At 47.6% G+C, this 14,282-nt stretch overlaps 1 protein-coding gene across 3 annotated transcripts in view; it reads left to right on the top strand.

Annotated features, from left to right (window-relative positions):
* Positions 1 to 14,282, top strand: part of capn5a (calpain 5a) — an 86,795-nt gene that overhangs the window by 40,981 nt on the left and 31,532 nt on the right. For all 3 annotated transcript variants that reach the window (XM_067985672.1, XM_067985671.1, XM_067985670.1), the window contains exons 3-4: positions 10,487 to 10,618; positions 11,759 to 11,967. In XM_067985672.1, coding sequence (XP_067841773.1) covers positions 10,487 to 10,618; positions 11,759 to 11,967 — 341 coding nt within the window. The remainder of the gene's footprint in view (positions 1 to 10,486; positions 10,619 to 11,758; positions 11,968 to 14,282) is intronic.

The following is a 14,282-nucleotide window of genomic DNA, read 5'->3' on the forward strand; positions in this document are numbered from 1 at the left end:
TCCTTTTTTAAAATTTTTTTTTTCTTTCTTCCTTCCCTCCCTCTTTTTTTCCTCCCTTTTCTTCCTTCCCTCCCTCTTTTTTTCCTCCCCTTTTTTTTCCTCCCTTTTCTTCCTTCCTTCCCTCCCTCTTTTTTTTTCTTCCCTCTTTTTCCTCTTTTTTTGTTCATGGGATGTGGGCGTCGCTGGCAAGGCCAGCATTTATTGCCCAACCCTAATTACCGTAGAGAAAGTGGTGGTGAGCCGCCGCCTTGAACCGCTGCAGTCCGTGTGGTGAAGGTTCTCCCACTGTTAAGTAGGGAGTTCCAGGATTTTGACCCAGCGACGATGAAGTAACAGCGATATATTTCCAAGTCGGGATGGTGCGTGATTTGGAGGGGAACGTGCAGGTGGTGTTGTTCCCATGTGCCTGCTCCTCTTGTCCTTCTAGGTGGTAGAGGTCGCGGGTTTGGGATGCACTGTCAAAGAAGCCTTGGCGAGTTGCTGCAGTGCATCCTGTGGATGGTACACACTGCAGCCACAGTGCGCCGGTGGTGAAAGGAGTGATCGTTTAGGGTGGTTGATGGGTGCCAATGTTTTGTCCTGGATGGTGTTGAGCTTCTTGAGTGTTGTTGGAGCTGCACTCATCCAGGCAAGTGGAGAGTATTCCATCACACTCCTGACTTGTACCTTGTAGATGGTGGAAAGGCTTTGGGGAGTCAGGAGGTGAGTCACTTGCCGCAGAATACCCAGCCTCTGACCTGCTTTTGTAGCCACAGTATTTATATGGCTGGTCCAGTTAAGTTTCTGGTCAATGGTGACCCCCAGGATGTTGATGGTGGGGGATTCGGTGATGGTAATGCCATTGAATGTCAAGGGGAGGTGGTTTTACTCTCTCTTGTTGGAGATGGTCATTGCCTGGCACTTGTCTGGTGCGAATGTTACTTGGCACACGTTACTTGAACACTGCAATCATCAGCAAACACCCATTTCTGACCTTTATGATGGAGGGAAAGTCATTGATGAAGCAGCTGAAGATGGTTGGACCCAGGACACTGCCCTGAGGAACTCCTGCACCAATGTCCTCGGGCTGAGATATTGGCATCCAACAACCACCGTCATCTTCCTTTGTGCTAGGTATGACTGCAGCCACTGGAGAGTTTTCTCCCTGATTCCCATTGAGTTCAATTTTACTAGGGCTCCTTGGTGCCACACTCGGTCAAATGCTGCCTTGATGTCAAGGGCAGTCACTCTCACCTCTGGAATTCAGCTCTTTTGTCCATGTTTGGACCAAGGCTGTAATGAGGTCTGGAGCTGAGTAGTCCTGGCGGAACCCAAACTGAGCATCGGTGAACAGGTTATTGGTGAGTAAGTGCCGCTTGATAGCACTGTCGACGACCCCTTCCATCACTTTGCTGATGATTGAGAGTAGGCTGATGGGGTGGTAATTGGCCGGATTGGATTTGTCCTGCTTTTTGTGGACAGGACATACCTGGGCAAATTTCCACATTGTCTGGTAGATGCCAGTGTTGTAGCTGTACACTGGGACGTTTTGGCTAGAGCTGCGGCTAGTTTTGGAGCACAAGTCTTTAGCACTACAGCTGGGATATTGTCGGGGCCCATAGCCTTTGCTGTATCCAGTGCACGCAGCCATTTCTTGATATCATGTGGAGTGAATCGAATTGGCTGAAGACTGGCTTCTGTGATGGTGGGGATATCGGGAGGAGGCCGAGATGGATCATCCACTCAGCACTTCTGGCTGAAGATGGTTGCAAACGCTTCAGCCTTGTCTTTTGCACTCACATGCTGGACTCTGCCATCATTGAGGATGGAGATGTTTACAGAGCCTCCTCCTCCCATTAGTTGTTTAATTGTCCACCACCATTCACGACTGGAGGTGGCAGGACTGCAGAGCTTTGATCTGATCCATTGGATGTGGAATCGCTTAGCTCTGTTAATTCTGTCTTAATTCTGCTGCTGCTGATGGCCCACAGCGCCTCATGGATGCCCAGTTTTGAGCTGCTAGTTCTGTTCTGAATCTATCCCATTTAGCACGGTGGTAGTGCCACACAACGTATTGGATGGTGTCCTCGGTGTGAAGATGGTACTTCATCTCCACAAGGACTGTGCAGTGGTCACTCCTACCAATACTGTTACGGACAGATGCATCTGCGACAGGTAGGTTGGTGAGGATGAGGTCAAGTAGTTTTTTCCCTCGTGTTGGTTTGCTCACCACCTGTCACAGACCCAGTCTGGCAGCTATGTCCTTCAGGGCTCGGTCAGTAGTGGTACTACCGAGCCACTCTTGTCTCAGCCTGTCTGCTGCTGCAACCCTCATCCATGTCTTTGTTACCTCCATAGTTGACTATTCTAACGGTCTCCTGGCCGGCCCCCCACCTTGCACCCTCTGTAAACTTGAGCCTCATCCAAAACTCTGCTGCCCGTATCATACCTCACTCTCCTCTTTTAAGACGCTCCATAAAACCTACCTCTTTGACCAAGCTTTTGGTTATCTGTCCTAATATCTCCTTATGTGGCTCGGTGTTAAATTTTGTTTGATAATCGCTCCTGTGAAGCCCCTTGGGATGTTTTACTACATTAAAGGTGCTATATAAATGCAAGTTGTTGTTGTGGTTGTTCCCTTTCTCCTGTCTGATGGCTAATGCGCCAGACAGGGTGTTCCCATCTGCAGTGTCCATAGCCAGGGCCATTAGCACTAGAAGAGCATTAGACACTGGATTGCGGTAGGGCGGGGTGAGGGGGTTGCTAAATGGATGCCAAGGGGAGGAAGGAGGCAAGGGAAGGGGGTAGAATGTATGGGATGGGGAGGGGGGAGTGGATGGCAGGGAAGGATGAAATTGATGGCAATGAGAGTGGGGGGGGGTTAACTGAATGGCAATGGAGGGTTGGGGAAAATCGAAGGTAATGAAGGGGAGAGAGGGGAAAGGGGCAGAAGTGCTTCTGGTGAAGGAGGGAAGCCAGTGTGATTTTCACTTTGGGGTGGAGGGCGAGGTCGGGGGTGGGGGGAGAAGGAGGATGCCAGCATCAACTGAGCGGGGAAGGTGCTGGTTTCCAGCCTGAACTCTGGGGCAGAAAGAAAAGCACGAATTAAAATCTTGAATTCATTATTTTAAAAAAATACAGTCACCTTGAATCGATGGCTGTTCTTTTGGTTTTCTGTTCCCTTGAGTTGTTAATAATGGGGCTGTCACCTTATGAGTGTTGTAGATGGGCAGGTGTGCTCGCGTTCTGAACAAACGGTTTCACCCAAAATGGTGTATCTGTCTGCCAGATGCCGAGAGGCATCCTTTTCCGATTTAGTTTTGCCTATCGGTAGATAACAGGTGCAGCGTCTCATGCGAGTTCTTCCACCCAATCCCAGTAGGTGTGCCCCACTCTACACGTTAAGCGTGACTTTAGTAATAATTGGAAATTGAAAGGATGATGGATCCAGATTCCCTGCCTGGAATTCCACAGGGATGAGACTTCTAGCCACAAGGCTCATGCAGTTGTTTACCCATCTCCAGCCAAGCCGACTTGATGACTCATTGCTCGTGGATTCCCTCTGAGCTGTTGCTTTGTCTTCCCTAATAAAGCAGCAGCAGCAGCGTTCTGAAGTAATAGTGAGAGCTATTGAGATTGTGATTGCATAGAATCTTGCAGTAGCGAAAAGGAGGCCATTTGGCCCATCGTGCCTGTGATATCCAAGGGCTATCCAATTAGTCCCACTCCACTCACCCCTACCACCTCACACACTTTCTCCACAGCCCTGCAAATTTTTCCTTTTCAACTATTTATCCAAATCCCTTTTTGAAAGTTATTATTGAATCTGCTTCTACCACTCTTTCAGGCAGTGCATTCCAGATCATAACTCGCTGTGTGAAAAAAAAAAGTTCTCCTCGTTTCCCCTCTAGTGCTTTGCCGATTATCTTAAATCTGTGTCCTCTGGTTTAAGATAAACCCACCTTTGACTCTATCAAATACCCTCCTGATATTGAACACCTCTATTAAATCTCCCCTTAACCTTCTCTGCTCGAGAATCATCGAAAATTTACGGCACAGAAGTAGGCCATTCGGCCCATTGTGTCCGCGCCGGCCAAAAATGAGCCACCCAACCTAATCCCGTTTTTCAGCACTTGCCATGACCTACAAGGCTATGGACCATTTCAGGTGCACATCCAGGTACTTTTTAAATGAGTTGGCGGTTTCTGCCTCTAAGGAGAACAGCCCCAGCTTCTCCAGTCTCTCCACATAACTGAAGTCCCTCATCCCTTGTATTAGAATCTGGATCTTTTCCCGAGGCAGCCAGGCACTCCTTGAAAACTCATAGACAACGTGTTGGTGTTTCCTATACAGGGAATATTATTATAGAACAGTGGACAACTAGGAACAAATGAGAGCGACAGGTAGGGAGATCTTTCATCACAACAACTCTGAACGTGGGGTCTACACTTGACATGTTGATTATAGGAGCAATAATGAAGATTATAGGAGCAATAAACAGCCATTCAAGCACCTGATTCCACAGGCTATGTACAGTCTATCTTGTCATGGAGTGTAACCCACCCAAATCTGAAGGAAAGTTATGCAAAAATACTCTCAGACTCCTAAAGATAGTGAGCAAAACACCAATACCATTTGAGCTGTCGCCCTTGGCTCAGTGGGTAGCACACTCTTGCCTCTGAGTCAGAGATTGTGGTTTCAAGCTCCATTCTGTAAATTCGAGTGCATAACCTGGGCTGGCACTTCAGTGCTGCACTGTCGGAAGTGCCGTCTTTCGAATGAGACGTTAAATCGAGGCTCCGTCTGCCCTCTCGGGCGGACGTAAAAGATCCCATGGCGCTATTTTGCAGAAGAGTAGTGGCGTTCTCCCCGGAGTCCTGGCCAATATTTACTGCTTGTGTTAAACGGGGAAAAAAAATGCAAGTCATGGAATTTGATGTCAAACCAGAAAGTGCTGGAGATACACATCAGGTCTGTCAACATCTGGAAACTGAGGAGAGTCAACATGTCAAGTGTAGACCCCACGTTCAGAGTTGTTGTGATGAAAGGTCTCTCTCCCTGTCGCTCTTTTTTTTTCAGATGCTGACTGACCTGCTTATCTCCAGCATTTACCACTTTTTATTATGTAACACTGACCTTTATTTTGTGCTATGACTGTTCTTGGGTGTGGGTGGAGTACAGTGTGGTTTATGCCAAGAACAGGATACATAAAATGAAATTCACACAATATGCGCGAGAACACACTGTGAAGTTTACTTGTCCCAGCACGAGCATAAGAAATAGGAGCAGGCCATACGGCCCCTCGAGTCTGCTTCTTCTACCTCAATTCCACTTTCCTGTCTGATCCCCATATCCCTCGATTCCCTGAGAGTCCAAAAATCTATCAGTCTCAGTCTTGAATATACTCAACGACTGAGCATCCACAGCCCTCTGGGGTAGAGAATTCCAAATATTCACAACCCTCTGAGTGAAGAAATTCCTCCTCATCTCAGTCCTAAACGGCCGACCTCTTATCTTCTGACTATGCCCCCTAGTGCTAGAGTCTCCAGTCAGGGGAAATATCCTCTCAGCACCTATCCTGTCAAGGCTTCTAATTTTATACATTTCAATGAGATTACCTCTCATTCTTCTAAACTCCAGAGAGCATAGGCCCATTCTACTCAATCTCTCCTCATAGGACAATCCTCTCATCCCAGGAATCAATCTAGTGAACCTTTGTTGCACTGCATCTAAGGCAAGTATATCCTTCCTTAGGTAAGGAAACCAAAACTGTACACAGTACTCCAGGAGTGGTCTCACCAGAGCCCTATATAATTGCAGCAAGTCCTCCTTACTCCAACCCATTTGCAATAAAGGTAAACATACCATTTGTCTTCCTAATTGCTTGCTGTACCTGCATGTTAACTTTCTGTGATTCATGTACAAGGACACCCAAATCTCTCTGCATACCAACATTTCTTAGTCTCTTACCTTTTAACAAATATTCTGCTTTTCTATTCTTCCTACCAAAGTGAATAACCTCACATTCCCCATGTTATACTCCATCTGCCACCTTGCCACCCACTCCCTGACCTGTCTATATCCCTTTGCAGCCTCTTTGTGTCCTCCTCACAACTTACTTTCCCACCTAACTTTGTATCGTCAGCAAACTTTGATACATTACACTTGGTCCCCTCGTCTAAGTCATTAATATAGATTGTAAATAGCTGAGGCCCAAGCACCGATCCCTGCGGCACCCCACCAGTTACAGCCTGCCAACCCGAAAATGACCCGTTCATTCCTACTCTCTGTTTTCTGTCCGTTAACCAATCCTCAATCCATGCTAATATATTACCCCCAATCCCATGAGCCCTAATCTTGTGTAAACATCTTTACATGCCTCATCCCTGAGACCTTCACATTCAGTCATGCACACTCAGACTCGCACACACGTATATGCACACACACACACACACACACACTTCCGTGCAGTCTTTAGATGCAACCTGCTGGCTCGAGGTAGGCAGGAGCTGAGTCGTTTGCTGTTCTAGACAGCTGACTGTGTAGATGTTTCTGTTGATTGTGGAGGTGTTGGATAGGTTTGTGGTGGCAGTTTTGAATAGATCGGCCTTGTATTGCTCTAGGGTGTGACTTGAATCTGTCCATCATGGCATTTCAGTACATGTATTTCCTGCTTAGTCCCTTTGTTCATTTTTTCTAGTTGGTTAACAATCTTTACACAGTGTGCAGGAAATGCTAGTACTAGGGCGAAGGTATCTGCTCAATCTGAGGAACCCAACAACTGAGCATTGCCCACCAGCACTGCGTTTATATTAGAGTGGTCAATCTCATGTGGTGGTGCACAAGTCGCACTCCAGGGACTTGAGCTCGTAATCCAGGCTGACGCTCCAGTGCAGTACTGAGGGAGTGCTGCACTGCCGGAGGTGCCGTCTTTCGGATGAGATGTTAAACCGAGACCCCGTCTGCCCTCTCAGGTGGATGTAAAAGATCCCATGGCATGTCTCATCAAGGATAGTCAGCATGGATTTGTTAAGGGAGGGTCGCGTCTGACTAACTTGATTGAATTTTTTGAGGAGGTAACAAGGACGATCAATGAAGGTAGTGCATTTGATGTAGTCTACATGGATTTTAGCAAGGCTTTTGACAAGATCTCACATGGCAAACTGGTCAAAAAAGTACAAGCCCATGGGATCCAAGGGAGAGTGGCAAGTTGGATCCAAAATTGGCTCAGTGGCAGGAAGTAAAGGGTAATGGTCGACGGGTGTTTTTGTGACTGGAAGGCTGTTTCCAGTGGGGTCCCGCAAGGCTCAGTACTAGGTCACTTGATTTTTGTGATACATGTTAATGATTTGGACTTGAATGTAGGGGGCACGATTAAGAAGTTTGTAGATCATACAAAAATTGGCCGTGTAGTTGATAGTGAGGAGGAAAGCTGTAGACTGCAGGAAGATATCAATGGACTAGTCAGGTGGGCAGAAAAGTGGCAAATGGAAGTGTGACGTAATGCATTTTCGGAGGGCAAACAAGGCAAGGGAGTACACAATAAATGGGAGGATACTGAGAGGTGTAGAGGAACAAAGGGACCTTGGAGTGCATGTCCACAGATCCCTGAAGGTAGCAGGACAGGTGGATAAGAAGGCATCTGGAATACTTTCCTTTATTAGCCGAGGCATAGAATATAAGAACAGGGAGGTTATGCTGGAACTGTATAAAACATTGGTTAGGCCACAGCTTGAGTACTGTGTACAGTTCTGGTCACCACATTACAGGAAGGATGCAATTACCCTAGAGAGTGTACAGAGGAGATTTACGAGGATGTTGCCAGGACTGGAGAATTTTAGTTTTGAGGGAAGATTGGATAGGCTGGGGTTGTTCTCTTTCGAACAGAGGAGGCTGAGGGGTGATTTAATTGAGGTGTATAAAATTGAGGGGCCCAGATAGAGTGGATAGGAAGGACCTATTTCCCTTAGTAGAAAGGTCAGTAACTAGGGGGCATAGATTTAAAGTAATTGGTAGAAGGATTAGAGGGGAGCTGAGGAGAAATTTTTTCACCCAGAGAATGGTGGGGGTCTGGAACTCACTGCCTGAAAGGGTGGTAGAGGCAGAAACCCTCAACTCATTTAAAAAGTACTTGGATGTGCACTTGAAGTACCGTAACCTACAGGGCTACGGACCAAGTGCTGGAAAGTGGGATTAGGCTGGGTGGCTCATTTTCGGCTGGTGCGGACACGATGGGCCGAATGGCCTCCTACTGTACCGTAAATTTTCTATGATTCTATGATTATTTGAAAATCAGTGTTCTCCCCAGATTCCTGGCCAATATGTATCCCGCAATGAATATCACTAAAGAGACAGATTATCTGGTCATTTTATCTCATTGCATTTTGTGGAAACCATCGATTTCTCATTTTCTTTTGCATGCTCTCTGTATGTCTGTTTGTCTGTCTATGTCTGTCTGTCTGTCTGTCTGCCTCCTCTGCCTGCCTGCCTGCCCGCCCGCCTGCTTTCTTTCTCTCTCTCTCTCTGCCCGCCTGCCTCCTCTCTCTGCCTGCCCCCACTCCCCCTCTCGTGTAACTTGCCCTCAGAACTGGTGAAGGATACACACCTTGAAAAGTTTTATAACCCGTTTCTTCTCTCTTTGCAGATGCAAACTGCTTTGACCTGCTGTCACTTCCAGCATTCTCTCTCTCTCTCTCTCTTTATTCTATGTGTTTTTCTGTGATCTGGGGAGTGCTGTTTGGGACAGGGCTGGGGAGGAGTATTCAGGGTGCTGATGGCTGACAGCAGGTGATGGGTTTAGTCTCTCTGTGCTGGTTGTGTGTAATTTGCTCTATTGCTACAGCCAGCTCGGTGAATACTTGATTGATAGACGGTATTTGTCTGGAAGCTTATAATGGTTTCAGATAACTGTGAGGGGGACTGTGATTAAAGCAGTAAAATAAATTAGTTGCCTGTCTGGCTCATCCCTGATTGCAACTGTGCCTGAATTACTTTCTAAACGTTTTTGTTAAACAAGGCGATTTAACACCGATTTTAGATCAAAATCTCTTTCTAAATGGTAAACAGTTTGGGAACAAAATTAGGGGAATTACAAAATGTTCCCAATTTTGAAAAGGGACCATGGAAGACGCTTGTTAAAGCTCACTGTTAGTTTTATACCGACTGATGACGCCGCAGCACTCGTCACAGATTCCCCCCCACCGAGTGACCTCCCGAGATCAGACCAGTTAACCAACCTATTGCCTGTGCCTCACTCCCATGTCTATTGGTCCCCTGCTTTTGAAGTTGTATTATTTCGGCTCCTTGCAATAGCTCAGAAATGCTGCGACACTGAGCCCCACAGGAGCAATGTGGTCCCAGGTTTGATCCTTGGCCTTTGCTGATCTCAACCGGGGTGCTACAGTTGGCATCAATATCCCTAGGGTAAGCGGGGGAAAATCAGCCAAGGTTCCCGATTTCAGGTGGCCGTCCAGTGACCCCTGATGTAAAGTGCCAATATATGGCTGTAGGGCTCCAACCCTCCCAGTTTGTCCGAGAATTGAAGATTAACCTCCCCTGGACACCGCCGAAAGACATTGGTGAACCAGGTTGGGTCGTTCCGATAATCCGGCAACTTTCGTGGTCATTTTTCTAGGTGCCAGCCCACAAATCACCAGATTTAACTATTTCAGTTTGCCCACCTGCCGTGGTGGGATTTGAACTCCCAACCTCTGGGCTGCTAGTCCAGTACCATAACCACCAGGCTACCATGCCCTTGTCAGTGCCAGCGGTGGCGGAGGGTGGGCACATAGCAGGAATAGCTTGGGGGGCACTGGGCAGAGGCGTGAAGGTGGCACTCCCCATTAGTACGCATTCCAAATGTGTGACTGGAGGTTCCAGGTTGGCTCCCAGTCACTATTATGGGATGGCCCGCAATTTAAAAAAAAATTGCGGCTATAATAAGCCAGCGCTAAGTTTGCCCGATATCATCGGACCACCACTATTGGATGTTAAGTAGACCCCTGCCAGCCTTTGGCGAGAGCCTCGTCGATTGCCTGATTTTGGAGTAGTAAAAAATTTAAACGGCCGGGGAGTCGTGGAGTTGGAGGCCGGGAGGTCGAATTTTAAAATTTTAACCCCTCCCACGCGCTATTCCCGCTGGGCAGGGGTTAAAATCGGAGCCTTTTTTTTTTGAAGCAGTTAGTTAGTTATTCAAGTGCCTGCCTTGGCTCAGTGGTAGCACACTTGCCTCTCCCTCATTAGGTTCAAAGTCACTCCAGGACTTGAGCCCATAATCTGGGCCGATGCTGCAATTCCGTACTGAGGGAACGCCGAAGGTACCGTCTTTCGGATGAGACGTTAAACCGTCAGCTCCACGTGGGCAAGACGATAGGCGAGCAGAAACGCAGCCTTGGAACACAAAGACTAGACTTCCGTGCGCCAATCAATGAGGAATAATTTTAATAATTGAGGTAGGATTCTGACTCTCTCGGAGCTGATATTTTATTTTCTCTCCCTCTCTCCACAGGAGATCTGCACTAGCCCTCACCTCTTTGTTGACGGGATGAGTGCCCATGACTTGAACCAGGGTCAGCTGGGCAATTGCTGGTTCGTGGCTGCCTGTTCGTGCTTAGCCTCGAGGGATGCTTTGTGGCAGAAGGTAAGTCGTTCCTTTAAATCTCTTTTGGCTTTCCTCCCGCCCTCGTTACGAAGGTGATGACTGCAGAGCAAGCTGGAGGGGCTGGGGAGTGGCCTGTTCCTCTTCCTGTGTTCCGTTTAGGCAGTATTTTTAAGTTGGCAAATATCTCCCAGTACTTTTACAAGGGAAGAGGAAACAAGGGAGTTTGGAGAGCGGAGGTGACTGAAGCCACGGTTAAAGAACTCGGGCCTTTTTGAAGAGGACGAGAAAGGCAGCAAGTGAAACCGACTTTAACGCAGGGTAGTGGAAATCTGGAACTCTTTCTCTTTCTCCCCCCCCCCCAACGACGAAGGGTGTGGGTGCTGGGGATCAGCTGAAATTTTCAAGACTGAGATCGATAGATTTCCATTAGCAAAGGGTGTCAAGGGATATGGAGTAAAGGCGGGTAAATGGAGTTAAGATGCAGATCAGCCATGATCTAATTGAATGGCGGAACAGGCTCGAGGGGCTGAACGGCCTACTCCTGTTCCTATGTTTTTTTTTCATTCGTTCATGGGATGTGGGCATGGTTGGCGAGGCCGGCATTTATTGCCCATTCCCTAATTGCCCCTTGAGAAGGTGGTGGTGAGCCGCCTTCTCGAACCGCTGCAGCCCGTGTGGTGAGGGTTCTCCCACATGTAGCAGGCAGTGAGTTGGGTGGGGGCGGGGGGTGGTGCCAGCGATGCCCACATCCCATGAATGAATTGGGGGGGGGGAAAAAACACGAAGCATACCGGCCTTCGGATGAGCGTGAGAAGGCCCCACCAGGGTGTCGAGCAAAGGAGTGTCCTGAACCCCAGAAGATAAGGTCATTTTCTTTTTTAAATGGGATTGGTCTCCTTACTAAAGAGGGCGCTGCGGGTTCTCTGGGAGTTGGGGTTCTGGGTGGCCCCCAATGGCGGGCAGGTGCCAGGGGTTTTCCTGCTGCACGGGGCAAATGGTTGGCAGTGGCTCACCCACGATGCCGAGACGGGGAGGAGGGATTGGAAAGGGGGTGACTTCTACGTTAGCATTGGAACCCGGCGAGTACAGAGTTAAGTGACTCGGTAGCAAGGCTGACCTGGTGACTTCCCCCTTCCCCCTGCCCAACGTATTTGTGTTCTTTTTCTTTTGGGCAAACAGGTAATCCCGAACTGGAGGGAGCAGGAATGGGCAGTGGACAGGCCCAACAACTACGCTGGAATTTTCCATTTCCGCTTCTGGCGTTTCGGAGAGTGGGTCGACGTGGTGATTGACGACCGCCTGCCGACGGTGAACGGCCAGTTGATCTACTGTCATTCCAACTCCAGGAACGAGTTCTGGAGCGCCCTGGTGGAGAAGGCTTATGCCAAGTAAGTGGCAGTAAAACCCACTGCCTCCCTTTCATTTCATTGTGCGGAGTTAGAATCGAACAGCGCAGGAGGGGGCCGTTCCTGTCTGTGCCGGCTCTTTGAAAGTGCTATCAACTTAGTCCCACTCCTGCCCCCTCCAATACCCCTGCCGATTTTTCCTTTTCAAGATATATATATATATATATCCAGTTCCCTTTTGAAAGTTACTATTGAATCTGCTTCCACCGCCCTTTCAGGCAGCGCATTCCAGGCTGTGGTGACTCGGTCCTGTTGCAAAAACAGTCTGGTTCAGCCCGAGACGGTAGCCGGGGAGGTGGGGGTTTGGAATCAGTGGCGCTGGAGATTGAAGACGAAGGCTTTGGTGTTTAACTGGAAGAAATTGCAGCTGGTCAGCCACTGGAGGTCAGACAGACTGACGAGAGACAGTGGAGGTCTGTTTCTGTCGGTGGGAAGCGATTTGAGATGATAGATCAAAGGCGGTTTCACGTTGCTGGACCCCGGCCAGCGCTCTGACTACAGACGGCACAAATGACCCCTGACCTTGCCATCCAACACTATTAGAAAACCACAACCTTTGGGTCTCGCAACTTGCCGTGGGGTCTCAAACAATTTAAACTAAAAATGCAGAGCCAAATCTGCCCCCTCTTTAGTAACCGCAGGCCTCTGGACTTATTTTTAACTGGTAGAAAATTAACTGGTAGAACATACCAGTTGCCATGGTGGCACTATGGCCCTCAGCATCAACAATGAAATGGAAGGGGGGGCAGGGGAAAGAATTAAAACTTAACAAATGATCTTTCTTAAACAAATATTTGCCCTGCAGGAAGTGCAAATCAAAATAATAAGTCTTTGAATTCAGTCCATAAATCCATAAAAATTCTTGTAGATTTAATTCAGGTTCCTGTAAATTACTCCCTTGGTGTGTAAGATCAGACATTGAGGTCAGATTACTTTTAATTTTACCAAAACTAGGGGCTATAAATATAAGATAGTCACTGATAAATCCAATGGGGAATTCAGGAGTAACTTCTTTAACCAGAGAGTGGTTAGAATGTGGAACTCGCTATCACAAGGAGTAGTTGAGGCGAATAGCATAGATACATTTAAGGGGAAGCTCGATAAACACATGAGGGAGAAAGGAATAGAAGGATATGCTGATTGGGTTAGATGAAGAGGGGTGGGAGGAGGCTCGTGTGGAGCATAAACACCAGCATGGACCAGTCGGGCCGAATGACCTCTTTCTGTGCTGTACTTTCTGTCACCATCACGAGATAATTACAGATGAGGGAGGCCATTCATCCAAAAATTTCCCCTCCCCACCCCATTGTGGCGTCCGATTCTGTTTCTTAAATGTTTCACCTCCCGCGCCAACTGTTCTTTAATATTTACTGCTCCAATCTCCAGCTTCATAACTCGCCATCCTGTAGGCATTGCCATTGTGACACGGAGGGCGATTCACTTTCCTGGGCAGAGTCCCCTGCAACTACAATCCCTCGATCACTTGCAAGCCACGTTTTTTGTTTTGTCCTAGATACCCTGGGGAGGACTCGGGTCTCCGCCCGTTTACCCCAGTAATAACACAACTCGGGCGGAATCGGCCAAACCAGCGCAAAAGAACGGGGGATTTTTTTTTTTCAAAACGGAAGTGAGTTACGCCTCGAACCACTTACGTTCTGTGTTTTCCCGGAATCTTTTCTGCTGGTTCACGATTCAATTTGCCCGAATCAGGCCACGCCCACAGGTCAAAATTGGGAGATTGCCCTGGTTCGGGAAGGCTCTTCAAATTACACTCATTTCCTTAGAGGCACTAATTGGCACGTTTTAAAATTTTTATCGTATCAAAAAATATTTAATTTACAAAGAAATTGACTCGTGTACACCAATGAAACTATTAAATGGTTCAGTATAGTTTTATTTTAAAAGTCATTTTCAGTGATTTTAAATCAGGTTACTCACAGGTGGAGGCCGTTCGGCCCGACTGGTCCATGCTGGTGTTCATCCTCCACACGAGCCTCCTCCCACCCTCTTCATCTAACCCTATCAGCATATCCTTTCTCCTTCATGTTTTTATCTAGTTTCCCCTTAAATGCATCTATGCTATTCACCTCAACTACTCCTTGTGGTAGTGAGTTCCACTCTCTGAGTAAAGCAGTTTCTCCTGAATTCCCTATTGGATTTATTAGTGACTATCTCATTTAAAAATGCTTAATTTTGCCGATTGAGCCCATTTGCAGCTGCATTAATCAAACGGCACCAGCTCACCGCTCTTTAATACACCTAGGAATACTTTTTAATGGAAAAGATTATGCTCTATT

This window comes from Heptranchias perlo, chromosome 6, assembly GCF_035084215.1.
Source record: "Heptranchias perlo isolate sHepPer1 chromosome 6, sHepPer1.hap1, whole genome shotgun sequence".
In the NCBI taxonomy this organism is placed as follows: Eukaryota; Metazoa; Chordata; class Chondrichthyes; order Hexanchiformes; family Hexanchidae; genus Heptranchias; species Heptranchias perlo.